Here is a 26,033-nt window from a genome sequence, read left to right as displayed (position 1 = left end):
CATACATAAAACTTGATTCTTTTTGTTTTTTTTCTATGTCGATGTATCAATGTACCCACATACAACTATGTAGAAGTAGAAAATCAAATTATGCAGTCAACCTTGTCCCCTTGTCCCCTTTTCACATGCAAATATCAAACAATTTCCTCTCCAAAATGCTCCTAAGTGACACGCCTACACATTGATCTCCTTGTGCCAGTTTGCCAAAGACACCCCTGTTTCATTACCTTTTTTAAAGAATTTTTTGATCAAAGACCAACCAACTAAATCCTTACTTTTCTAGCAAGATGAGTGATGACTCAAGCATGTCTGGAACTGAATCCAATCAAAACCCTTACTACACAGAGTCAGAGTTTTGATTCCCATCATGAAACTTCTTCTAATTATGACAGCGGCGATGATGCTTCTTCTAGTATTAGCTCAAGAGCCTCAGACCATCCACACCGGGCGCTAAGTTAGCCCTGATTAGGGCACTTAGTTCAACCCCGCACCCGCATCGGGTTGGATCAACCGGGGATCAACTTAGCCCGGAGCTCTGTTTGGAGCTAGTGGGGTCTAAATTTAGACCCCACTAATCCTGGGACTAATCCCAAAGTGAATATGCATCATGCTTGTTAGCATGAGCTTTATGTGTTTAGGTGCCAAACACATAACATATAGGCACCTAAACACATAACCTCCGAAGGCCTCGGACTCGCTAATCCCCACCCATGCGGATGGCCGATCGGATTATCCTATTCCAATCGTAATCCGAGCTAGTTAGCCCAGGCTAATCTAGCCACGGATGTGGATGCTCTCACAAATGAATCCTAATGATCCTGATGACCAAACTCAAAATAGCTCTGAATCGGAACCAGAAACTCAGGATGAAATTTCTTCTAATGATTCTGATGATGATGAAAGGTCTGCTTCTGATAGTAAAGAGATCTTGACCTCCAATTATTCAGAAACATCCGGTTCCAATGACCCATCTTACTCAACTGCTTCCAATACTGATTCCGAATTATCCAAGATAGATTCTTCTTTTGCACATGAAAAGTATCAAAGAAACCTTGTCAAAAATCTCTTGTTAGCTGGCCACCGAGGTCCCCAGATTTTGAAGATTCTTAAGGAAGAACATGGAATAAAAATTTCTCCTTGCAATCTAAGTCAAAAGCAAAAACAATGGGGACTACGAGTGTGTGATCTTCAACAACGACAACCTCCAGCCCTACTAACCCCAAAAGTCCAAGCAATCATTTCTTCACACTCCAAAGGAATGAATCTGGAAGAGATTCGAGCTCGACTGGCTAACGAAACAGGCGTTGATGTAGTTCTTTGTACAATCAAGCGCTACCTAAGCCAGCTCAACTTGAAAATACTTCGAAACGATGTTGCAGATGGTACAGTAGCCATGGAACAAGTATTTGCAGCTGTACATGATGCTTGAACTACGAAGCTGCAACATAATGCTGGTTATTGGAGAATGAGAGTGATCCTTATGCAGCAGTACAACATACAAATCCCACAGTAAGTGAGCTTTACTAAAGCTTTTGTTTAGATCTAAATACTAACACAGAGTTTTATCTTTCCAGAAGACTAGCTTATGAAGTTCTCAGAGAGGTTGATCCAGAAGGCATGGCAGCACGTCTCCGTGGTATATGCAAACTGTTGAGGCTACACTTGAGGACTGAGGGATTGAGAGGCGAGGAGGAGGGGTTGAAAGAGGAGCTTTGCTGAATGTTGTTGGCTCAGGTGGGGCTAGAGTGGTTTTGGCTCAGACTCGATGCTTTTATTTCATACTCGAGGAGCGGACACGTATACACAACTAGAGAGCCCCCTGCACAAGATCCAGAGGGGGCCTAACTGCATGTAACATACAAGACAAACTAAACTAACATCTGTAACAAGTCAGTGACAGGGACAGAACAGGAACTGGGACAGGGGACAGGCACAGGAACAGGGAACAGGTACTGGGACTGGGACAGGAACAGGGAACTGGAACAGGAACAGGAACAGGAACAGGAACTGGAACAGGAACAGGAACAGGAACAGGAACAGGAACTGGAACTGGAACTGGAACTGGAACTGGAACTGGAACTGGAACTGGAACTGGGAAGATAGAAAGTGAGCAGACTGAAAAGCTCAGATTCTGACACAAACGTCGGATATATCGGACATACGGCCCTAATCACATCTGGTCTAGTGATGGACACGACAAGCTGAAGCCGTTTGGAATTATGATCTATGGATTTGTTGACGCCTGGTCCCAAAAAATTTTGGGAATGTTTGTTCATGTCACCAATAATGATCCTCGACACGTTGCCGTTTACTTCCTTCAACTTGCGTCAAGAGCTGGCGGAATCCCCCCCAAGCTAACAACCGACTACAGTACTGAAACTGTTCAGATGGCAGCCTACCAGATGCAACTATCCTACACATATGATCAAATATCCAAAGAAGAAGCAACAAAGCGGATGCATTTTACAAAGTCAACACATAACCAAAAGATTGAATTGCTCTGGTCTCAGATGATGAAACAGCATAACCAATCCATCAAAGACAACATTCTACAGATGATTGAATATGGTGCTTATGATCCAGACAATTATGTTCAAAAGTAAGCATTACAGCATTTCAATTTGGGTTTATTGCCACTAACGTCTCTGCTCTAGACTTTTGTTTCTATTCCTCCACCAGGAAAAAAAAATAGTCACTTGATGGCAAGTGACATGATGCAGCTTTGGTTTCTGCTCCAGAGCTACTCCAGCGCTGCTCCAAGTCTGCTCCACCAGCACGTGTAGAGTTTGCAGGACTGCACCAGAGCACTCAATGTGGCACAGTCAGCTGATCCTAATTTTTTACCAGGACCAGCTGATGCTCATCATAAGCTGAGCAGTAGGCATTGACTGAGCCTGGGCCAAAGCTGAGCATTGGCTGAGCCTGGGCCACAGCTGAGCATTGGATATTCCAAGCCTGAAACAAATCCAAGTGTCAGCTGGACCAAGAATATTCCAAATCTGAGCATCAGCTTAGCCAACAATGGTCCAAAGCTGAGCATACAAAGCTGAGCATTGGCTGAGCCAAGGCTGTTCCAAAGCTGAGTATCAGATTTTTTGAGACTATTCAAAAGATTAATATCTCCTGAGCCAAGGCTGTTCCACAGCTGAGCATCAGCTGAGCCAAGGCTGTTCCACAGCTGAGCATCAGCTGAGCCCAGGCTGGTCCACAGCTGAGCATCAGCTGAGCCAAGGCTGGTCCACAGCTGAGCATTGTCTTAGCCAAGGTTGGTCCACAGCTGAGCATCAGCTGAGCCAAGGCTGGTCCACAGATGAGCATAAGCTGTTACAGGAGTGGTCAGACTCAGAATCTGAGCATTGGCTGGGCCGAGATTTATCCAAAGCTGAAAATCAGCTGAGCCAATACTGGTCCAAAGCTGAGCATTGGCTGGGCCGATGATAGTCCTAATCTGAGTCTAAGCTGAGCCATGACTGGAATAAAGCTGAAAATAAGCTGGGCCAGGACTGGTTCTGATCTGGGCAACAAAGCTGAGCATGAGCTGGGCACCAAAGCTGAGCATAAGCTGGGAGCTAAAGCTGAGTATCAGCTGACCAGAAATGGGGATCAGTGGTGCCCAGCAAAAACTGAGGATCTCCTGTGGAAATTCTTAAACTGGTTAGATGGTGGGTAGATGGTGGGTAGATGATGGGTAGATGGTGGGTAGATGTTGGGTAGCCCGCTGGAGCTGGCATGATGTCACTTGTCATCAAGTGACTATTTTTTTTTCCTGGTGCTCTGGGTTCCAGTACTCCAGACAAGTGTTGATAACTGGGTCGATACATATAACAATTACCAAAAGCGGCGTGATCTACGAACTACACTTCCCACTGGCGTCAGCTCTGATTTTTTGTATAGCACCCCTGGATTCTTTCAGGCCACCAATCAACTTGTCAAGATACCCTCCATTGCGATTGACTTGATTTTACAAAAGGATTACCCAGACGTGGAATCAATGTTCACTCCAACACCTCAAGACTTCGATTGAGTGGCATCTGCTATTATGAAGGATCTGGGCTTTAATTTTCTGTACATAGATACCGGAAATGTGTGGGAAGTTTTCCATGAAATGCTCCCTCATGTTCAGGCCCAATATTTTCCACCCACTTGACTGACTCATCAGAGGAATCTAAATATGATAATAGATACAATAGATACTCTTCATCAGAAAATGATACTACTTGAGAGTTTATATCATCCTGTGTATATAAATTTATTCTTTATTATTACTCTCTTACTTATTATTCAAATCAACTATTATGAAGACATTTTCTTCTTGACCAATTGGTGGAGAGTACTGAAAGAGCCATTTGAACACAAGAAGATCATGAGCTGATGCCTAGACCACTGAGAATAGTATGAAAAGATCAAGGTAAACATGTCATGTATTCTTTCCTGCTCAATGTGCTTTGTTCGCTTCATGAGTACTCACTTCTGTACAAATTCAAACAGAAGCTGCAAGGGCTCGGGGGTTTTTTTGTGAACCACAAGCTGCAGGGACACAGTTTTTTTTTTCAAGATGAAACAGGGGGAAAGCTCAAAACCCAAACAAGCTTCTTCTTGAACCCAAGCTGCATACATAACACTCAACTCGTCAGTGTGAGTTCCCTTTTGATTTATCTAGCTAATGAATCCACTGATCAATCTGCCACTTGATTACAGTATCACCCACTGCTTTTCCCTCCCACTTGTTGTCAGTTCCATTTTCAATCATCTATTCAGCGAATGGATCCACTTATTGATTGGCGGCTTGATTACAGAATTGCCATTGGCTTGCCCCTCCATCCGAGCCAAGCCCGAGCAGCTTAACACCCACCTGATCAGTGTGAGGTGTCTTTTCTTTTTTCTACTCAGCTAATGAATCCACTGATCAATCGGCCGCTTGATGACAGTCTCCCCAGCTGTTTTTCCATCCAATTGAGCCAAGCCCAAGCAACTTAACACCCACCCAATCAGCGTGAGGTGTCTTTTCTTTTATCTACTCAGCCAATTGATCCACTGATCAATCGGCTGCTTGATTACAGAATTGCCAGCGGCCTCGCCCCTCCATCCGAGCCAAGCCCAAGCAGCTCAACGCCCACCCGATCAGCGTGAGGTGTCTTTTCTTTTATATACTCAGCCAATCGATCCACTGATCGATTGGCCTTTTGATGACAGTCTCCAGCTGTTTTTCCATCCAACCAAGCCAAACCCAAGCAGCTTAACGCCCAGCCGATCAGCGTGAGGTGTCTTTTCTTTTATCTACTCAGCCAATCAATCCACTGATTGATTGGCCGCTTGATGACAGTCTCCCCAGCAGGTTTTCCCTCCAACTGAGCCGAGCCCAAGCAACTTAAAACCCACCCAATCAGCGTGAGGTGTTCTTAACTTTATCTAATAAGGCCAATCAATCCACTGATTGATTAGCCACTTGATGACAGTCTCCCCAGCTGCTTTTTCATCCTAGCCGAGCCTCAGTGTAAGGGTCTGTCGTCGGGGGGAAGAAGGCGCTGGTCCGGTGAGTCTAGCTAGAATGTAAATTGCTAGATGGGGGAATAGGATGGATCTTCCCCCGGCTCCTCTTTATGGTGAGGAGCGTGACATGTATGTGTAACTACAATACATGTCTAGGGATGAGCCTGGCGCGCGGGCACAGCTCATAACATCATCCCGCCTCTAACGCCCAAGCCCCCGGCTCTGCGTCCTTGTCCCCGGGCAGCAATAAAAAACCCCGTAGGGAAAAAGCTTCACCCTCATTTCAATCTCCTCTCCGCGTCGGGAAATTTGGAGTCGAATGCGTGTACCATTTCTTGACAGTTGGCCAAATTCTCGGCCGGTTCCCACGAATCCTCTTCTGGCCCAAATCCTTTCCACAAAACCAGATATTCCTTCTTTTTTCTCCTCCTCCTCTTGTCCAAGATTTCCGCCACCTCCCATTCCTCTTCCTCGCTGATTGTTGTCGGAGCCGGCCTTTCCGCCTTCCGTCCGTCTATCGTATCTGTGACATGTTTTCTCAGAATTGACACGTGAAATACAGGATGCACCCCTCTCATTGAGAGGGGAAGTGTCAGTTTATACGCTGATTGAGATATTTTATCACAGATTGGGAAAGGCCCCAGCCATTTGTGACCTAGCTTGGGGCTTGGCCTGGTTGTTGAGATTTTCTTGCTGTTGAGCCACACTTCGTCGCCAATTTCCCACACCGGCGTCGGTCTTACGCGCCTGTCGAATTGTGTCTTCATTTGGTCTTGCGCCTCCTCTAGCGCTGACTTCAACTCCTCTTGTACGGATGTCAGTGTTTTGATCCTGTCCTCCACCGTAGGCAGGCATTGCGAAGGCAACGGTATTCCCCCTAGCGTCAAGTCGAATCCGTAGGTTGCTTTAAACGGCGACATTCCAGTCAACGCGTGAGTGCTATTGTTGTGGGAAAATTCCACCATGGCTAGCAGGGGCTCCCAGTCATCTTGCCAATAGTTGGTGAAATGTCGAAGGTACTGTTTGATGGCTTTGTTTGTGATTTCTGATTGGCCGTCCGTTCGAGGATGGTACACCGTTGACGGGCACAGCCTAATACCTAACCGGCTGCTTAACTCTTTTGTGATTTGTGATATAAAGATGCTCCGGCAATCCGACACAATCGTCTTGGGCGTCCCATGTAGTCTCCACACGTGCCTGAGCATCAGGTTGGCCAGCTCTTCGGAAGACGATTCCTTTTTACACGCGATGAAATGCGCCATCTTTGAGAAGCGGTCTACCACCGTGAGGATGCTGTCCTTCCCGTGCGACTCCGGCAGGTCCGTGATCAGGTCATAAGAAATATCCGTCCACGGACCTGCAGGCACCGGCAGGGGCTCTAGTGCGCCAAATGGCTTCTGAGTCGACGCCTTGACTCGCTGACAGGAGTTGCACCCGTCGACGTATCTGTTGACGAACTTTTTTAGTGATGGCCAGTTGAAGCAACACCGGACCAGTGCTAGGGTCTTGGCTCTGCCTGGGTGTCCCGCCATGCGGCAGTCGTGGTGGCTCCTCAGGATGGCCGTCTTGATCTCTTTGTCAGCTGGTACTTCCACTTGTCCGTCGCGGTACAGTACTCCATCTGTCAGGCTCCACGCCTTCTTTGTTGCGTCCCCCTTTTCGCAATCAATCATCAGATTGGTCAGTCGCTTGTCATGACAAGAAGCTTTTCTGATTAAACTCATTAACTCAGCGTCTGAGGGGATCAATTCCTCCTCCCTCCCTAGCGGCTGCCCACTTTCCTCTGCCCCCATGACGTCCACTTTGAACCAATAGTCCGCGTCAAGTAGGTCGACTGATTCGTCAACGAAGAACTCGTCGATTTCCGCAATTGCTGCAAAAGTTTTGGAAGTGATTTTTTCTGGCCGGAGGATTTGTCGGAACGTCAGCTTTTCTTCACCCTTTGGGGCCAGGTCCAGGCGTCTGGAGAGGGCGTCCGGCTTGGTAGACTGTCGGCCCGGGCGGAACACAATTTCGAAGTCGAAATCGCCCAGGGTCTTGGCCCACCTCACCTGGCGACGCGTGAGGCTCTTTGTTGTCATGAAGGTCTCGAGGTTCCTGTGGTCCGTATACACTATTGCCTTCAATCGGTTTGGGTTTCCCTCTAGGTAATGGCACCACTCCTTAAACGCCGCTAAAATCGCCAACAACTCCTTATCGAATATCTCATAATTCCTCTCAGCTTGGATGAGGGATCTCGAGAGGAACACCACCGGATGTAGTCAAGGCTGGGCAGTTATGTTATCAAGTTATCCATTAATTTTGTCTGTAAGTTAGATTTTGGTGGCCTATATCTTTGTTTATTGGAAATTCAAATAAAAAAAAGCTTTATGTGTTTATAATGAATCAATTTTTCAACTTTGGAGACATAGGCTTTACCTAGGTAAAAAATTATCCCTGAAAAGAAACCTAAAATTAGTTATCCAAGCAAATAGTTACAGATAACTGAATTTTTGACCTAGATTTAATGATTAAAAAGCAGCCAGTGAGCCAATATGTAAATACAATGAATGTATGTTAGGAGGACTATCAAGCAACACAAAGATACAATAACAATTCTATTGCACATCTCTACAGCTTTTTACAGTCAGTTGCAGACAGATTTCCATGTGGATAACTGCCCACCCTTGATGTAGTTCCCCGTCCTTGTTACATATCTGCGACAGCACTGCACCTAGCGCGAAATCAGAGCAATCGCACTCCAACAAGAACGGCTTGTAGGGGTCGGTGATCTTTAGGATAGGAGCCGTGGTGAAGGCCGTCTTCAGTTTGTCAAAAGCCGCCTGGCAGCGCTCGTCCCATTTGAACTGGGTGTTCGCGCAAGTAAGGTCGTGTAATGGTCGGGTGGTCTTGGAGAAATTCCCTATGAAAATTCGGTAGAAGTTAGCGAATCCGACGAACCGTTGCAGTTCCGTGACTGAATTCGGCGCTGGCCAGTCCGTCACGGCTTTGACCTTTGCCGGGTCCATCCGCACCCTGTTGCAGGAGATTAGGAGTCCCAAGTATTTGACCTCTTTCCTGGAGGATTCACATTTTTCAGATTTTAACCACAGCTGCTGTCTGCTCAGTATTTCCAGTACGCTCAGCACGGCTTCTTCGTGGTTGGATCCCCTCTGAGTGTATATCATAATGTCGTCTAGGTACACCGCAACGTCCTTCCCGATCCGCCCCAATAGGATGTCTTGTATGAAAAATTGGAAGAATCCTGGGGCCCCCGTGGGCCTGAAAGGCATTGTCAACGGTGCGAACTGTCCCGCCCGGCAGACAAACGCCAGTTTTTCTTCGTCTCCCTCAGCTACTCGTAGGTTACCGTACGCGTTCCGCAGGTCCAGCTTGGTGAACTGGTCGGCGTCCAGTAAGCTATCCACCAAATCCATTGTCAGCAGGAGGGGATACATGTTTTTGACCGTGACCGCGTTCAGCTTGCAATAGTCGAAGCACGGCCGTAAGTTACCGTCTTTCTTTCCTGTGAACAGTACCGGCGCCGCCCAGGGTGACGTTGTTCTCCTTATGGTGCCGTGGTCTAGGCCTTCCCGGATCAGCTTGTCCAGGGCGTCGTTTTCCGTCGTCGACAACGGGATAATACGGCTGGCTTGCGGGAGGGTTCCGGGTAGTAGGTCGACTCGAAAATCATATTTTATTCTAGGGGGTAGCTTCTGGGCCTCTGATTTATGCAACATTCGTAGGTACTGGTGGTACTCCCTTGGGACCAGTTCCTCTGGCGACCTTTGCGGCTCCGTTGATTTAGCATCGGCCGCTAGCTTTGCCAATGTGGACCAGACTGTTTTTGCAGCACATAATTGACCTGTATGCGTCTCGGGTTCCTGCGGTATGCTTTCTAAAGAGTGTACCTGCTTGCCAGTTGTCCCTACACTCTCTGAGGATACGGGCAATGGGGAGGCGGAATTGTACTCACATCGCGGGGGTGTTAGTCGGCACAAAGCACGCACCCCCTCTTCAATTGTCCTTGCTTGCCTCAACCCGGGCTCCTCCCCGTCCGTTGAGGTTTTTTTCGGACTTGACGACACCGCCAACGCGGTGGCGGTTCCCGTACGATCGGGCTCCTTGATTTCAGTAGTCGTCCGCGGAGTCTGTGGTGTGAATCTTAAAAAGGGTATCCGCTTGCCAGATATTCGTTTGATAAGGAATATAAGAGGTAGAACTAGACTCACATCGCGGGGGTGTTGATTGGCATAAAGCGCGCACCCCCTCGTCAGTTTTCCTTGCTTGCCTCAACCCGGGCTCCTCCCCGTCCGCTGTGGTAGACGGAAAGGTTCCACTCCATCAAAAATAAAAAAATTCTTTGTTTCCTTTTCTTTACATAACATTCATCAGAAATCACGGAGTATGGCACAAGGACGGGACTCTACAGGACTATAAGTTACATTCCAAGCTACATATACACCTCACCTCCTATTATAACCTCACATCTACATACACAACCCAGCTGCAGGACAGCTACACATACTCATTTACACTGCATAGTATATACATACATTCTAAACTAGTGGATTTTCACAGCTGACAGCTGCAGGCGACATCATAGAAGTACCACATTAAATCCCTCATGTTCTGACCAATCATAGTCACTCATTCAGTTTCCCTGCAGCTAAAATCCCTCATACAGGGCCTCCTTGTAGCTAAATTCCCTCACATTTGTCTATATAAGGAGCTCTCTCCCCCCCCTCAGTGGTCTTTTCCTCAGTTCATTACTCACCAATTACAGTCAACCCAACATTTACATAAACAAACTTACATACATTTAACAACCTACATACATAACAACCCTTACAATAACAATATCAACAAATTATTCAGTGTCATCAACAAGCTCATCTTGAACCAACCAACCCTATCACTTCATTAAAACTTGCCAAGCTTACCTTGGTGGGTCTTGTTATCTGATAGTATAGAAGGGCAGAGTTTGCACCTCCATCATCCCCTTCTCCATTCAGCAAAAGGTTCTCAGGAACACTTTTGAGTCTTACAAGGGAGTCCCCAACGTGATAGGATAACTTTGTTTGATCGACAACGGATAATTGATTTCGACCATATAACCAGAAATACCATTGTCTACAAATCTCAACTTCGAGCGGCGAAAGGAATCAAATTCATCAACAAAACCATATACTTAACAGCATATTCAGTTATTCTGTTGAACAACTAGTCAAGTTTTAAACCCATCCAACAAAACGATTACGAACCTCTGAAAAAGGAACAAACTTACTACCATTCTGAGCCGAGACTCTTGAAGAAGCAGGCCAACTTATTTTCGAGAAGACGGGACGAGACCCTAAGTAGCTGGATAAGTTAGGACACTGTTAAAAAGAACTTTGGAACTACTCGAGGTGCAGACAGATTTATTTTTGAGAAGACGGGAAAGAGACCCTAAGTAGCTGGATAAATCAGTGGACTGTTCTACAGTACTTCCCAGATTGATAAGTAATTTTTTTTTTAAAAAAAAGAACACCCCCAAATTGCCCTGGTAAAGAAACCAGAGACCAGAGATTATTGTTTCTTTTTCAGAGCACAGTAACAGTTAGCAGAGGATCGTCACATCACAAAACTAGGAATCAAGAAGAATCAACATGAGTTTACCATTTAGTACATTGGAATTGGACGGCGGATTTGCTCCCTCCACCCCTTTTAGAAACAGACCTGCAGACGGTACTACGGGTTTACTGTGGACAAACGATACACCACACAATCCTCCTCCACCGCCTAGGAAAGATAAAGGAAAAGGACCAGAAAAGCAGTTCAGAGAACATATGGACGAAGAATTATCAGACTCCGAAGAAACTCCACAACACCAACATATCCCACCTCGTCATAACACCCCACGTCAACAGCAGCCATCGGGGTACGGGATCCACAACACAGAAAATGTTCAAGAGAACATGTACCAGCCTCAAAGACAACAACAAACACAAGCCGGAATACCAGTCCAACAGCCTTACCCGGTTTACCCACAGCAGATGTATCGCCAACCTCAGCCATTGATTCCAGCTAGACCAGTTATCATCAAGGACCCAGGACTTTTCTACGATGGGAAACAATTTATGAAGTTTTTATTACGATTTGAGAGGATTGCAAATGCCTTTGGAGCCACGGATCACGATAAAGCTGCCCAGATTTTACGATTTATTCGGACAGAAGAATTGAAGTGCGAACTCGAGGAAATGGACGGATACGATGATTACGATTGGAAGAAACTACAAGCCGATATGGTCAAAACCTGGGGCGAGTTAGACAATACCATCATTTATACCACCGATGACCTCATAAAACTAGCCAAACAACAATCCAAGTCTGGAATTGCAACCCATCGAGAGTACAAGGAATACCTTGGCAAATTCACCACAATCCTCAAGTACCTAGTCAAAAACGAACACGTCAGTAAGAAAGACGAAGCTGGCGGACTGTTCTTAAGCGCCTTCCCGATAGAAAGCCAAAGGAATGTCAAGCGAATTCTAGTCAGTAAGGATCAACTTCCAAAAGCTAAGGATGGCAGTAATAAGGCACCGAAATGGGAAGACTTGATAGCGGCAGCGGAAACCGAAGTTCGTGTGGACGATAGCGTATATACCAATTTCTCAAGCTTTTCTGAGTCAAACCGCACGATGCAGAAGGAATTGGATCAGAAGAAAGGTGACGGCAAACGACGTGAGCAGATGCTAAAAGAAACTCCGAATGAGAAAACGGTGGACCAAAAGTTCCAGGACATGCAACAAGAATTAGCCGCGCTCAAGAACCAGCTTCGGGGCAATCAACCCACAAACTATAATAGACAAGGTCCCTCAGACAAACAGGAATTTTTGCAAGGTACACCTCGGCCAACCACTCCTCAATACGAGAATCCATCTTGTTTCTATTGTTCCCGAGATGGTCACTTAACATATCGATGCCCGGAATTGGCAAAGGATGAAGATCAGGGATTAGTAAGCCGTCGCGGTAGAGACTACTTCCTGCCAGATGGACAACAAATACCATTTGTACCTTCAAGACCAATACGAACGGTGGTCGCAGGGGCATCAGCGGACCCACAAATGCAAGAAGCAATCAAAAATCTGGCGGAATCACGACAACGAGGAAATGGTAACACCCCGGTTATGAAGACTTCAGTACAGACCATTCATTGGAGCCCTCCTACCTTAGGCGCGGAAAATTTCATGAGATCCCATCCTGTCACTAGGTCAGAAGCTCAAAAAGGCCGGCGCGAAGTTAGGATCCAGGAACCAGAACAAGACACCATGGATATCGATTGAGAAGAAGAAGTGGATAGATTGCCGAGAGAAACTACGAAGAAGGCGCCTGAGAAAGTCTGGAGTCGAGAACGAGTACCAACAATCCTGAAAAGAGATTCACCAGAGGAAGCTCTAATACATGACTTGGACAATGTTAAGATTCCTACAACTTTTGCGCAACTCACTGCAATATCACCTTCTTACACAGAACAGATCATAGCAAAGTTGCAGGGACGCCTTTCGGGGAAGAATACCTCAACCACCTACATTGCAACTGAAGAAGCTAAAGTGGCGGCACCAATGACCACCCTACCAGAGGAAGAAGGTCCGTTGGATCCATGCTACTACAGTTGCGCCCTAGGATACATAACAGCGCAAGTTGGTGGGGAAAAAGTCGACTTTATGGTGGATTCCGGTTCTATGGTCAATGTCATACCCCGATCAGTAGCCAAAGATATGGAGCTAGAATCTGTGATAGTGAACACACCCATGCAAGGTGTTGGTGGGGCCAGATGCGACATAACCGGCGTAGTAGAAAATTGCCCAATACAGATTGGCCGATTTTCTGGGCCCGCTCACCTCTTTATATCACCAAAAGCTCAAGATTGCATTTTAGGACGGCCTTTTCTTTTCGACTACGACTGCACCTTGGAATACCACAAAACGGGGGAGACTCTCACGTTTGCAGGAACCAAGGGCCGGCGAATTTCAGTACCATTGGCTCGAACCGGGCAAGGACGAGGATGGGATAATCGGAAGGACCTCAGTACCAATAGCGTGAAATCGGTTCCTGCATCAGAACATGTAGAGAGCAAAGAATATCGAATGTTCAAAAAGGCACCTAGTCAGCATTTTTTATAACTACCGGCATCCAGCTAGGGAGTAACTCGCTTCGGCTAGTCAAGCGGGTTATATCTCGGACGCCGGATTTCATCGACTGGCTCAAATCATTCCTCTTAAAACACTTTGGGAAAACATCAAAACAAATAAAAATATACCTCTTTAAAATTTTTTCACTTAAAAAGAACATTCTTATCATTTTCCTTAAGCTATTAAAAATCTGTAACATAAAGAAGGACTCACCTACAAAACCAGATTTGGGCCCTTTCAATAAACCTGGGGTTCTTGGATTATCTCCTTCCGTCAACACCACGAGATTATTGCAAACAGACAACGACTTGCAACGGCCTATCGAATCTTTACTCTCTAATGGATTAGGGTCAACATTTCAAGACAGACTGTGCCAAAGCTGGAAAGACGGAAACCTATAATGTATGACAAAATATAAACCAGTTACCAAGAAGGTTTGACCAATCAACCAACCAATTCCGCAAACATTAAATCCTCCACTTCAGCGGCCTCCACTTTCACGGGACCCATATAAAACACCACTCACGCCAAACCCTCCAGACTTCACCCCTACCTCCAGGATCACTGAAGAACAATTAAAGGTAGTTAACTTTGGACCGGAAGGGTGGCTTTGGGAAGAAGAGTTGAAACTTTTTAAACATCTGATTGTGATCCGGGAGAAAGCGGTCGCCTTTGCGCCAGAAGAAAGAGGACTCTTGAAGCACTCGTATGGTTTACCTTATGTCATACCAGTAATCGACCACGTGCCATGGCAGAAGAAACCCATTCCGATCCCAGCCACCATTAAAGACGAATATGTGGAGCAAGTACGCGAACGGGTACGGAATAAACTCTATGAACAATCGACATCAAGTTATTCCAGTCCGGTGTTTTGCGTACTCAAACATGACGGAAAGTTAAGGATAGTTCACGACCTGCAAGAAATGAATAAGGTTACCATTAAAGATGCAGGGCTACCACCCGCAACCGAAGAATTTGTCGAATCGTTCGCTGGTTGTGCCTGTTATGGATTGGGGGATATTATGGGCGGTTACGACGAAAGAGAATTAGCTCCAGAATCCAGACCCCTTACCACCTTTGATACTCCTTTGGGCAGATTTCAACTCACGAGACTTCCACAAGGCGCCACTAACTTGGTAGCAGTATATCAAGCACAGATGATGTGGATCCTTCAGGACGAAATACCAAAACACGCAGGAGTGTTTATCGACAATGGAGGTATTAAAGGACCAGGCACCACATACAATGACAAAGTTCTGGAGGAAAATTCAGGAATACACCGTTTTATCTGGGAATACGCTCAAACACTGGAGCGAATATTATTTCAAATAGAAGAAGCAGGACTCACTATTTCAGGAAAGAAGTTTGCATGCTGTGTACCTGCTTTGGATATTGTGGGTCACGTGGTCTGTAAAGAAGGTCGGAGGGTATCGGATCAGAAAAAGAACAAAATAGCAACATGGCCAACTCCCAACAACATTACGGAACTCCGAGGCTTCATGGGAATAGTAACTTACGTCAGGATTTTTGTAAAAAATTTGTCTGAAATTGCGGCTCCCCTTCGGAAGTTAACTCGGAAAGACATAGAATGGCTCTGGGACGAAAGCTGTGACAATTCCTTCAAACAGTTGAAAAAGATAATTGGAGAAGACATCACCCTCAAGAATCTCGACTACTCTCCGGGCGCAGGACTGATCGTACTGGCTGTAGACTCCAGTTTCATTGCGGCTGGAGCAGTACTTTCACAACAGGAGCTTGAAACAGGACTAAACCGACCAGTATTATACAAATCAATAGTGTTTTTGCCGGTTGAGTCGAGATATTCACAAGCGAAATTGGAACTCTGTGGTGTGGCACAAATTTTGAAGAAATTGCAGACACTTCTATGGGGCCAACACTTTGAACTCCAGGTAGACGCACAGTCCCTAATTCAGATGATCAACTCACCTTTGCTCCCAAATGCACCCATGACGCGATGGGTAGCATTCATCCAACTCTTTTCGTTTGAGATGGTCCACAAGCCAGGAAAAACTTTCACAATGCCGGATGCACTTTCTAGACGACCGATAAGTGACGGAGAAGAAGAATTCTATAACGACACAGAGGATTTTGATGAAGATGAACCTGTAATCAAAGTCTGCTCACAAGTTAATGAGACATCCACCACCACAGAGGTCTTTGAATGGGAAGCCCCAGGGTTCTGGACAGACTTGAAGGAATATCTCAGGACGCTTCGTAAACCTCACTCTATGAACTCGGACGAATTTAGGAAACTCAAGCGAAAATCAGCAAACTATTTTATCCAAGAAGGACGACTCATGCGCAGGCACTCACCAATGTCACAACTAGTCATCTCTAAGACATCCTACCAATGCAAAATTTTACGAATGGTACATGAAGACCTTGGGCATCGTGGTCTTGAAGAGACATATCAGCGATTAGTGTGTAGATTCTGGTGGCCTAGTTTGAAGAAAAAAGTCAAGTTATGGGTACAGAGCTGCAAACCTTGTCAAAAGAGGGACCCACTAGTCCCACGAGAAATACGGCACCCGACAGGAGAGAGTAGCTTATTTGGGCGCGTAGCTTTGGATGTCTGTCATATCAAGGCTGGACGGTATAAGTACTTACTAGTGGCGCGGGATGATTTATCCGGGTGGGTCGAAGCGGCTCCTCTGGTGAAACTAACAGCCGCAACCATTGAAAAATTTCTCCTTGAAGAATGGGTCTATCGGTACGGCGTAATCAAGACGGTCACGGCAGACAATGGACCAGAATTCAAGAACGAATTTATAAAGGCAGTAGAAAAGATTTGAGCTACTTTCAAACCACCTACACCCTACTACCCTGAGGCTAACGGCATGATTGAAAGAGGCCACCAACCCATTAAGGACACCTTGATCAAGATGTGCGGAGAATTGGGTGGTAAATGGCGAGAATATCTACCATTAGTTCTTTTTGCAGACAGAATCTCCACCAAGCAAACAACTGGATACTCACCATATGAGCTAGTATTTGGCCAAAAAGCAGTGCTACCCGTGGATATTGAGATGGACACTTTTCTTGGGATTGATTGGACCAAAATCCATACAACGGAGGAACTCCTGGAAGCCCGGACCAAGCAACTGGAGCGACGGGAAGAGATTCTGGGGATAGCTTATGAAAAATTGCTAAGAGCCAGGGAATCATCAGTCAGATATTGGGATCGGCGGATGGCGGCTAGGCTTAGAAGATCCTTGGATCCTGGTGAAATGGTTTTGGTTTACAACAAAAGCCTGGAGGACCAGTGGGGGAAACTTTTTGCGCACCGCTGGAATGGACCTTTTAGGATCAAGAAACAACTACCAAAGGGAGCTTACATATTGTAAGAACTAGACGGGACGGAACTCAAGAGGGCCTATGCAGCTTCCCATATCAAACGGTTTTATCCTAGGGGAAGGGAGCTTTCTGAAATCAAAATCGACGAGGATCCCAATCAATCAGGTTCATCAGAAGAACAGGAGTCAGAGGATGAGGAAGGAGAAGAGTTCTCCAGTGGTCACTCTTCTGATTCAGATTAACCAGCAAGATTTTTAAGTTGGGGGAGGAAGACTTGCATTCATTTTTTATTAGTCACTTCTTTTCCTCTACTACTTACCTTTCCCATTCTTAAATTTGGGATATGCATATTTTTAGAAACCCCAGGGGGGTACACTCACTTAAAACATTCAGTCTGGGAACGCCTCATTTTTCTTCAAGACCGCTCATCACGATGGACGGGTTTTTTCTCACAAGTTCGCGACGGCTGAGGACAACCGGATAAGTTGGGGGAGGGGAGGAGGATAGATTGGCATCAAGACTAGAAAGATAAAATAAATAAAACAAACTAAAACATAAGTATAACAAGATAAAAGAAAAAAAAGAAGAAAGAAAGAAATCAGTTTTTTTTTAGATTTAGGCGATTTTTTTCGATTTTTTTCGGATTTAGAAGTTATCTAGCGATTTTTTGTGGTTTTGTGATTTCAAACCCCCGAATAGGCGTCGCTCAAGGACAGCCAAGTCCATCACACCATCAGCACAGCCAAGGGAACGAACAAGAAAGCAAAACTAAGGAAAAGATATCAGCAAACAGTAAAAGAGGAAAGAAGATGAAGAAGAAAAATTGAGCTCACAGAAGCAAAGAAGGACCTGGTCGGATTCTGAGACAACAACAAAGAACAGGAAAGAAAGTCAATCAGTAATAATAGAAAAGGGGGAAGTAGGAACGAAACACTTACCAGGAGGAGCGATCGGTAGGATGAGTTCGGACTCGAAGGCGGTGGTCGAGTTGCAGGTATCGACGGGTGACAAACTTGAAGAGGCGTACGCGTTCCATGTGTTGGAATGGATTGGGAGCCGGGCAAAGGTTGCAGTAATGAACGAAGGCGTTCATAAAGCACTGGTACATCTGGTTGAGTTCAGCAGGACCGGTGGCGTAGACGTCAAATCGGCAAGGATCGATATTGGCAGAGAGAAGATTTCCAATCTGACGGTCGTCAAGGCGGTGGTACTCATCTGGGTCATAAAGGCCGGGCGGATTGGGTGAAGCAACACGCTCAAGATTGGCGTTCGGGTAAATATGAGCTCGGCCGCTAGCCGAGAAAGGAACACTGATAGAAGAACGACGAGAACTGAACCCGTCAACACTGGTGGCGTTGGAAACCAAAGACTTGGTAACAGGCGAGGAAGCGGGAGCGGCTGGGCTGGATATTGAAAGAAGACTAGCTGCGGTGCTTGGAGTGTCTAAGTCACGAGGCCGAGGAGCAGCCGGAGGCGACCAGAATCCTGGGATGATGGCTCGGTTGGACTGGAGCATCTGTGGAATAAGCAACATCGAAGGTTTCGTCAGTGGCAGCATACAAGAAAACGATCAACAAGGAAAGAAGATATGACCTACCTCATTCAAACGGTTCAGCTCAGGACTACTGACCACGAAGGGCCTAGACCCAGGCAATAACTGAGGGCAGACAGGAGAGGAATGCTGAGTTCGATAAGCTGGAGATCGATCGAGTTCAGACTCAGGATAAGCCTGATACGCTGGGGACTGAAGATGCGAGCCTCCCAAACCGGGGGGAGTACGGGGTCGAAGCGGGGTCGAAGCAGGGCTAAACCCGGAAACCTCAGATGGGGCGGCTGGCGAAGCATTCAGGATCGGGTTAAAGGAGCTCTCTCAAGAGGCTCCTCCATTCGGGCTGGTCGTCTAGGGAAGGAAAGAGAATAAGTAAAGAATCTATATATATATATGGATATCATAATAGGAGGACGTACTAAAAACGGGGAGGCAACGTTAGAAGGGCGCGGACGCAAAGCGTAGTGAACTGAAGGACGATTGCTGGAGCAATTACGATGAGTACGACGGGTCATGATGAAGCTATGAGGAGGATAAAACTTGGTACTACGATGGATGGAGAGGAAACAGGCGGCGATTGGTCCACCTTTTAAAGGAAAGGAAGCAGCTACACGGGAATAACAAGGGCACGTAACTTCGGCACGAGAGTCAGGATGTGAATTCTCGAGGGAAAGAGGTTGCGTCCGGTTCTGACCAACCAGACGACTTGACTCACCGACCTCCGGAACACCAAACAAGGCTAACTCATCAGCTCCTGGATCCTGACCAATGCGGTGGCAGGATCCAGGTTTACATGCAAGTGGTGGACCACGGTGGCTCAAGAATTGTATGAGGAATGATTGTTGGCCCCCCATTTCGTCATCACACTAGAAAGAAAAGAGAAATGGAGAGTCAGCTGTCAAATATAGAAAAGAAAAAGAAGAAAGAAGGAACTTACGTGCGATGGCGACCAATCTGCAAATCCGATAGAAGAACTCGGAAGACTGAGACCTAGCCGGTGAGAGAGATGTAGCGTTGCCGGGATATGTATATTGTAGGAGTGGGGCCGGTCGGGGAAGTAATTGAGTTGAGTCCGGTTCGGATCAGCGCGCGCAAATCAGAGCGCAGGATCCGCGGCACTCACAGTTTTGGACCTCGCACGGCTTTTCAGACACGATCGGGCCCCCGATCTCTACTCGACAATCGGAGCTCGCGGCACACTGCGCGCAATACTGGCACAACCACTGCGGACGCCATGGACACACGACGTCGACTGCTGCGCAACTGCGGACTGCGCGCAGCACTTCGACTCCCAGACATCAAAACAATTTAACCCCTCCAATAAAACCAAAAATAACAAAACCCACTGGTTTGAGCTCAATTTACCCCTCACTCAGCCTCTCAGGACACGCGCCCCAGAGACTCATGGACAACTCTTCAAGTTTCAAACCTCTCAATCTGCAAGTTACCACACTTTTCACAGCAAAATTGTCTGGGGACAGACAATAAGTTGGGGGAGGATGTGGTAGACGGAAAGGTTCCACTACATCAAAAATAAAAAAAATTCTTTGTTTCCTTTTCTTTACATAACATTCATCAGAAATCACGGAGTATGGCACAAGGACGGGACTCTACAGGACTATAAGTTACATTCCAAGCTACATATACACCTCACCTCCTATTACAACCTCACGTCTACATACACAACCCAGCTGCAGGACAGCTACACATACTCATTTACACTGCATAGTATATACATACATTCTAAACTAGTGGATTTTCACAGCTGACAGCTGCAGGCGACATCATAGAAGTACCACATTAAATCCCTCATGTTCTGACCAATCATAGTCACTCATTCAGTTTCCCTGCAGCTAAAATCCCTCATACAGGGCCTCCTTGTAGCTAAATTCCCTCACATTTGTCTATATAAGGAGCTCTCTCCCCCCCCCTCAGTGGTCTTTTCCTCAGTTCATTACTCACCAATTACAGTCAACCCAACATTTACATAAACAACCTTACATACATTTAACAACCTACATACATAACAACCCTTACAATAACAATATCAACAAATTATTCAGTGTCATCAACAAGCTCATCTTGAACCAACCAACCCTATCACTTCATTAAAACTTGCCAAGCTTACCTTGGTGGGTCTTGTTATCTGATAGTATAGAAGGGCAGAGTTTGCACCTCCATCATCCCCTTCTCCATTCAGCAAAAGGTTCTCAGGAACACTTTTGAGTCTTACACCGCTGAGGTGTTTTTCGGAACTGACGACACTGATTCGGCAGTGGCAATTTCCTGGGTGATGGGCTTGAATCGCCGCTCTTTCCAGTCGATGAGGTGCCCGTGGACTCTGACCCACAGCATCCCCAAAATCCCGTCATAGGTGTCTTTGAGGCGTGTGACAATGAATGTTGTCGGTTTTGTGTTGGTGTCAAGGAAAAGCTTTGTTTCGGCTGATGATGTGTTCTTTGAACCGTCGAAGCCTGAGATTGTCCTCTTGGCTGGCGACGGTATGAGTTTCAGTCTCTCTCTGTTCGCGTACGTCTCACTGATGACATCGTGGGTCGCCCCCAAGTCTATGAGGAAGGTGGAAATTGGGGCAGTGGTTGTGGCTCTGGGATAGTAGGAAGAAGAAATGGGGATGCTGACGAACAGCCTATTATCGATTTCATTGAGTTGTACAATAATACAAGCCCCTATCTTTGCTACTACAATCCCTCCGCTCGGGTGAGGCACAACCCTGACACCCGAGCTTCGCCATTTTTTGACTCGTCTGCCCTGCTCGCCCCGCCGCTTGTACCCTCCCCAGTGGTGAGTCGTCGTACTTGGTCCTCCAGTTCGGCGATCCTTGCGTCCACGTTGTTCTTGCCCTTCCCTTTCTTCGGGCAGCCCCTCGCGATGTGGCCCTTTTCGCCGCAGAAAAAGCACAGCCTGGCGCGCATCATGCTGGCCTTGTCCAAACTTGAGAGCGGTCCGCGCATCGCCGATATGTCCATGGCGTTAGGGTCGGCTGTAGAAGGGGTGGGGTCCACCGCGCATGGGTCTGCGCCATTGATTTCGTTATCGATCTTCAGGGCAAGGTTGCTCAGGTCGGTCAGTGCAGTGAATTGAGTCCTCGCTAGAACCAGGGCCAATCGGATGTCCTTCTTGAGTCCTTGTTGGTATTGACTCATCAGCGTTGCCATTTCCCAGCCCGTATTTGACGGGTGTTCATTAAACTAGAAGGTATAGTGCGCCACCGACTTGGTCTGCTTCAGCTGCCGGAGCGCCTTCTCAGCTCGGTATTTCCGTTTGGTGTCATAGTACATCATCTGGAAGGCCGTGGCGAAGTCGAGGTACAAGACCGGTTGTCCAGCAAACAGCTTCGTCGTGAATGGTTGGGCCCATTCGCTGGCTTGGCCGGTCAGGTACGAGATCAAGAATATGACCTTGCTACAGTCGTCGGGGAACATCCTGGGGTTGGAGAGGACGTATAGGCCGATTTGCGTGACGTACACCTCAGCCTTTGGCCCCTTCGTGCCATCATACTTGTCCGGGAGGCCTATCTTGGGTCCTTTGGCCGGGGTATCGTCTAGGATCTGAGGGGCGTTCGGAATCTGTCCCGGGACGATGGGGACCACAGCCGGTGCGACCATGCCTGCTCGAGCTGCCGCTAGTTCGGCCTCGGCCCGCTGACGAAGTCCACGTTCCTCTTGTATGGATGCCGCCAGCTCGTCCACTCGGGCTCGAAGTGCTGCTGCTTCGTCGGCCATTTGATGGTTTGCTGACTGATGGGCGTGAGTATTTGGTTTTGGTTCTTCTTGTTCGATTTCGGTTCTTTTCTGATTCTTTCTGTTCGGTTTTGGTTCTTTCTGATTTCGGCCTTGTCCCCTGGATTGAGATCTAGCAATATGTAAGGGTCTGTCGTCGGGGGGAAGAAGGCGCTGGTCCGGTGAGTCTAGCTAGAATGTAAATTGCTAGATGGGGGAATAGGATGGATCTTCCCCCGGCTCCTCTTTATGGTGAGGAGCGTGACATGTATGTGTAACTACAATACATGTCTAGGGATGAGCCTGGCGCGCGGGCGCAGCTCATAACACTCAGCTGCCTAAACGCCCACCCGATCAGTGTGATTTCACCTGTTATTTATCCACTCAGGTGGATTATTTGTCTAGTTGATTGCTACACAACCCTTGTAAGTTTATCTTATCCCCTCAACCAAACTGTTACTGAAAATAACAGTTTTGTTATCTAGTCTAGCTTTTGAATATGAATTCTCCAAAGGATGAAAAGGTTCCCCTAACGTAAGATTGGTAGAAATATGTATTTTTCAAAAAATCTTACTAAAACTCTGCTCTATTTTCCCTTTTCATTTCTCCTACTCTCTAATGCCACATATTGGATGCACGATTACGTTTCATGCCCCTCCACTTACCATATATGGTATTATTATTTAATTGCTGCTTGTGATCCAGGTGATCACTACTTCAATTAAATGATAATAAAGTGTGAGGGAGTTATAAATAAAAATCAAAAAGATAATTTTTCTCATCAAAAGCGTCGTGATGCCAAAAGAGCCCTCTCTTTTACTTCCTCTCTCCATCCCAATACAAATATCATGAAAAGGCCTTTCATACCTTATGATTTGTATCCTATACAAACAGCTACTGATAAGAGTACAAAAGTGATCCAAGCCACCCATCCAACTGCAGCCAAGTTCCAAGCTGCAGAGAATGTCCTTCTAGATCGAGAGAAATTCACTCTCATTAATCATGGCTGCCTAGCTCTATGATCCATCTGACGAGAAGAATCACAAGTTTGTTGCGTACATTGAAGTTACCCCACCTGAAGACTTCTCTGAGGAGCAAAAAAAACAACCTCGGATTCTTAACTCAGTTCTTGATCAAGTCAAGGTCCTTCATCTCTGCAGTTAATAGTCTTCCAAAAATCTTTTCCGGTCGCATGTGGGCCATTGGATGGCGTAAAAGCCAAACGGAGGGTGAAATGGCTGGACGTTACCTTGATTCTCTCAAGATTTTCAAGAATGCTACCGGCTATTTTGAACATATAACTGATGGTTTTCTTGCTAGCGACATCATCTTTGACTTGTTTCATTTGATTGCGGTGTGAGACTCCAAAAGTGGGTTGCACCCCTTTTGGCTGAATTTAGAGAAGTATGTGTGGGGAAACCCCTGCCTCTCTGAAAATCAGACTGACAACACCCCCAAGCTAAGCTTGGAAGAAGAAGATGTGGACAGTGTAGTTGTTAATAGTCTTGCAAGGGATTATTTGGGACTCTTCTGGCGAAGTATTGGTTATTTGTAAGGTGTAACTGGTATACATATTGCGTAGTGAATATGTGCTGTCGTGTTTACAATTATTTGTTGGCTAGGTACTCTGTGTACTTTTGCATGAGGAACCAGAAAAACAGTGGAGGAGAGCCTCCTTTTATAGACAAGAGTGAGGGATTTTTGCCCCCTGGAGGATTACAATTTCCCTGCAAAAAGTGCAGGTAGCACAGCAATACAAGTATGGAATATTCTAGTAACTGTGGATACAGCAGAGGCTGTGCAACAATACAGCAGAGGCTGTGCAACAATACAGCAAAGGCTGTGCAACAATACAGCAGAGGCTGTGCAACAATACAGCAGAGGCTGTGCAACAATACAGCAGAGGCTGTGCAACAATACAGCAGAGGCTGTGCAACAATACAGCAGAGGCTGTGCAACAATACATGAAACCAAGAAGAAATAGAATGTTCCAAAATGGTCTATCAACTGTATTAATGGAAGTTTTGCCTTAGCAACAAGAAGGATTGGAATATTCTAGAGAAAAATAGTTGTCATGTTCAAAGAAGTGCCCCAATAGCAACAAGATAAGGACCTGTACATACTTCTTATCAGGTTTTGAGGGTCAAAGCCTCTACGTGGACTTGGACTTTCAATCCCTCCAATAATTAACTCCGGATCTCTGGTTATTCAAATATAGTGTAAAAGATGGTTTGTAACACTGCATACATTAGGAGTATGCAACAAGAAATGACTGTAAATATGCATGTATATGTAAAAATTACTATGTAGACTTGCTATGTATATGTAACAGAACTATGTAACTGTGAAACTTGTGTGTAAGCTAAAATTTTTGAATTTTTCCTTCCTATACAAGAGCGTCGACCACAGCGGATACTGCGGTTCAAGGTGTGAGAACCATTTTATCAAAAATAAAACTCCCAGCATTCTGCCACCGTTGATTGGAAGAGGAGCAAAGAGATACCAATATCACTTCTAATCTGGCCTTCACACTGAATGAATTCTCACATTACCCACCCAAGGACAAGGATGTTTCGAAGATGGCTTTTCTATTCCTAGCTAATATTCACAAGAAAACTGGTAAGATAGTTTTGCTTTTCAAGAACACTTCACTGTTTGTAACTAATGCATATCCCAAATTAGGTGAAATAGAACTTGACTTTGATCCAACTTTCTGCGGGCCCTTTTTTGTTTTCCCTGATCACCAAGTGGCTGTCAACCTGAGGAAGCTCAAGGGTATTTGCAGAATTGTCTTTGCTGCAGGTGAATTCAAACACTGCACACATAACATTCAGCCACCTCACAAGACCTTAACATCCCTTGGATTCTCCCTGCAAATTACAAAATCCTGTGTGGATGCATTTAATGGCATTTGTACTGGTTTTTATATTAATCGCCTCACTAAACCCGGCCAAAAGTTTGTTATTGGTGATCATGATCACACATCTAAAGACCTCCCAAAAATTGAATAGAGTTGTTCTAAATGTTTTTTGTACTTCCTCTATCATTTCGATTCAAAACTTGAATATACTACTAGAGTCCAAGGCGGCTACGCCGCTGCACTTTCAGGGTATCTGTCCAACCACATGAGCCAGTATGCCCCCCTGTTGCTGCTCCCAATTGGGCTCAATCAAGTATGGTCCTACGTCCTAGTGCTCATTTAAATAAAAAAAAAATCATAAAGTAAACCTTGTTTAAACAAAACTAGAGGCCAAGGCGGCTTCGCCGCTGCAAGCTGAAGGGGTTTGGTCTAGCAGCACATTGCAGATTATGTTTCCACAAATAGATTTGAGACTTGAGTTCTTCAAACTTAAGAAACTAACTCTGGCTTCAGATTGTAAGAGATCCTTATAAAGAAGGCCTGGATCAGGAGGGAGAATTGAAGGATTACATAACAACCAGAGACAGGAGAGTCTGGAGACTCAGAATTTCAAGATTAAACAGATTCTGATAAATCTTAAACATTATTATTTATTAGCAAGTTTTGGCAGAAAGAATACTTGAGATAAAGACTAATGTGTCACACCCAAGGACCATTTTAGTTGATAACTGATCATGTATTGCTTGTAAGTACAAAAAAAGTTGATATATATAGTAAATAAATAAATTTTGAGCTGCGTTTGTACATAAATCATGCATTAGGGTGGAGAAGTGACAGGCCCACTGTCACCCTGGTGGGGTATTTGACAAATTTTTAAATGACCAATAATATGGACACCCAAAGCATGTCTTCAAACTTCCCTGTTA

The 26,033-nt window shown here is 45.8% G+C and overlaps 3 protein-coding genes across 3 annotated transcripts; 1 reads left to right on the top strand and 2 right to left on the bottom strand.

The window, feature by feature from the left end:
* Window positions 1–802: 802 nt before the first annotated feature.
* On the top strand, window positions 803–1,429 carry PtA15_9A188 (uncharacterized protein; the record flags this gene model as incomplete). The annotated part of the gene is made up of 1 exon (XM_053172370.1): window positions 803–1,429. One exon carries the CDS (start codon window positions 803–805, stop codon window positions 1,427–1,429), a length of 627 nt encoding a protein of 208 aa, XP_053023618.1.
* A 19,777-nt stretch (window positions 1,430–21,206) lies between these two features.
* PtA15_9A187 (uncharacterized protein) lies at window positions 21,207–21,683 on the bottom strand (the record flags this gene model as incomplete). The annotated part of the gene is made up of 1 exon (XM_053172369.1): window positions 21,207–21,683. One exon carries the CDS (start codon window positions 21,681–21,683, stop codon window positions 21,207–21,209), a length of 477 nt encoding a protein of 158 aa, XP_053023617.1.
* Window positions 21,684–21,716: 33 nt separating this feature from the next.
* Window positions 21,717–22,133, bottom strand: PtA15_9A186 (uncharacterized protein; the record flags this gene model as incomplete). The annotated part of the gene is made up of 1 exon (XM_053172368.1): window positions 21,717–22,133. One exon carries the CDS (start codon window positions 22,131–22,133, stop codon window positions 21,717–21,719), a length of 417 nt encoding a protein of 138 aa, XP_053023616.1.
* Window positions 22,134–26,033: the final 3,900 nt, after the last annotated feature.

Source organism: Puccinia triticina, chromosome 9A (genome assembly GCF_026914185.1).
Source record: "Puccinia triticina chromosome 9A, complete sequence".
NCBI lineage: Eukaryota > Fungi > Basidiomycota > Pucciniomycetes > Pucciniales > Pucciniaceae > Puccinia > Puccinia triticina.
The sequence above is the reverse complement of the archived record's forward strand: the minus strand, read 5'-3'. Positions and strand labels throughout refer to the sequence as shown.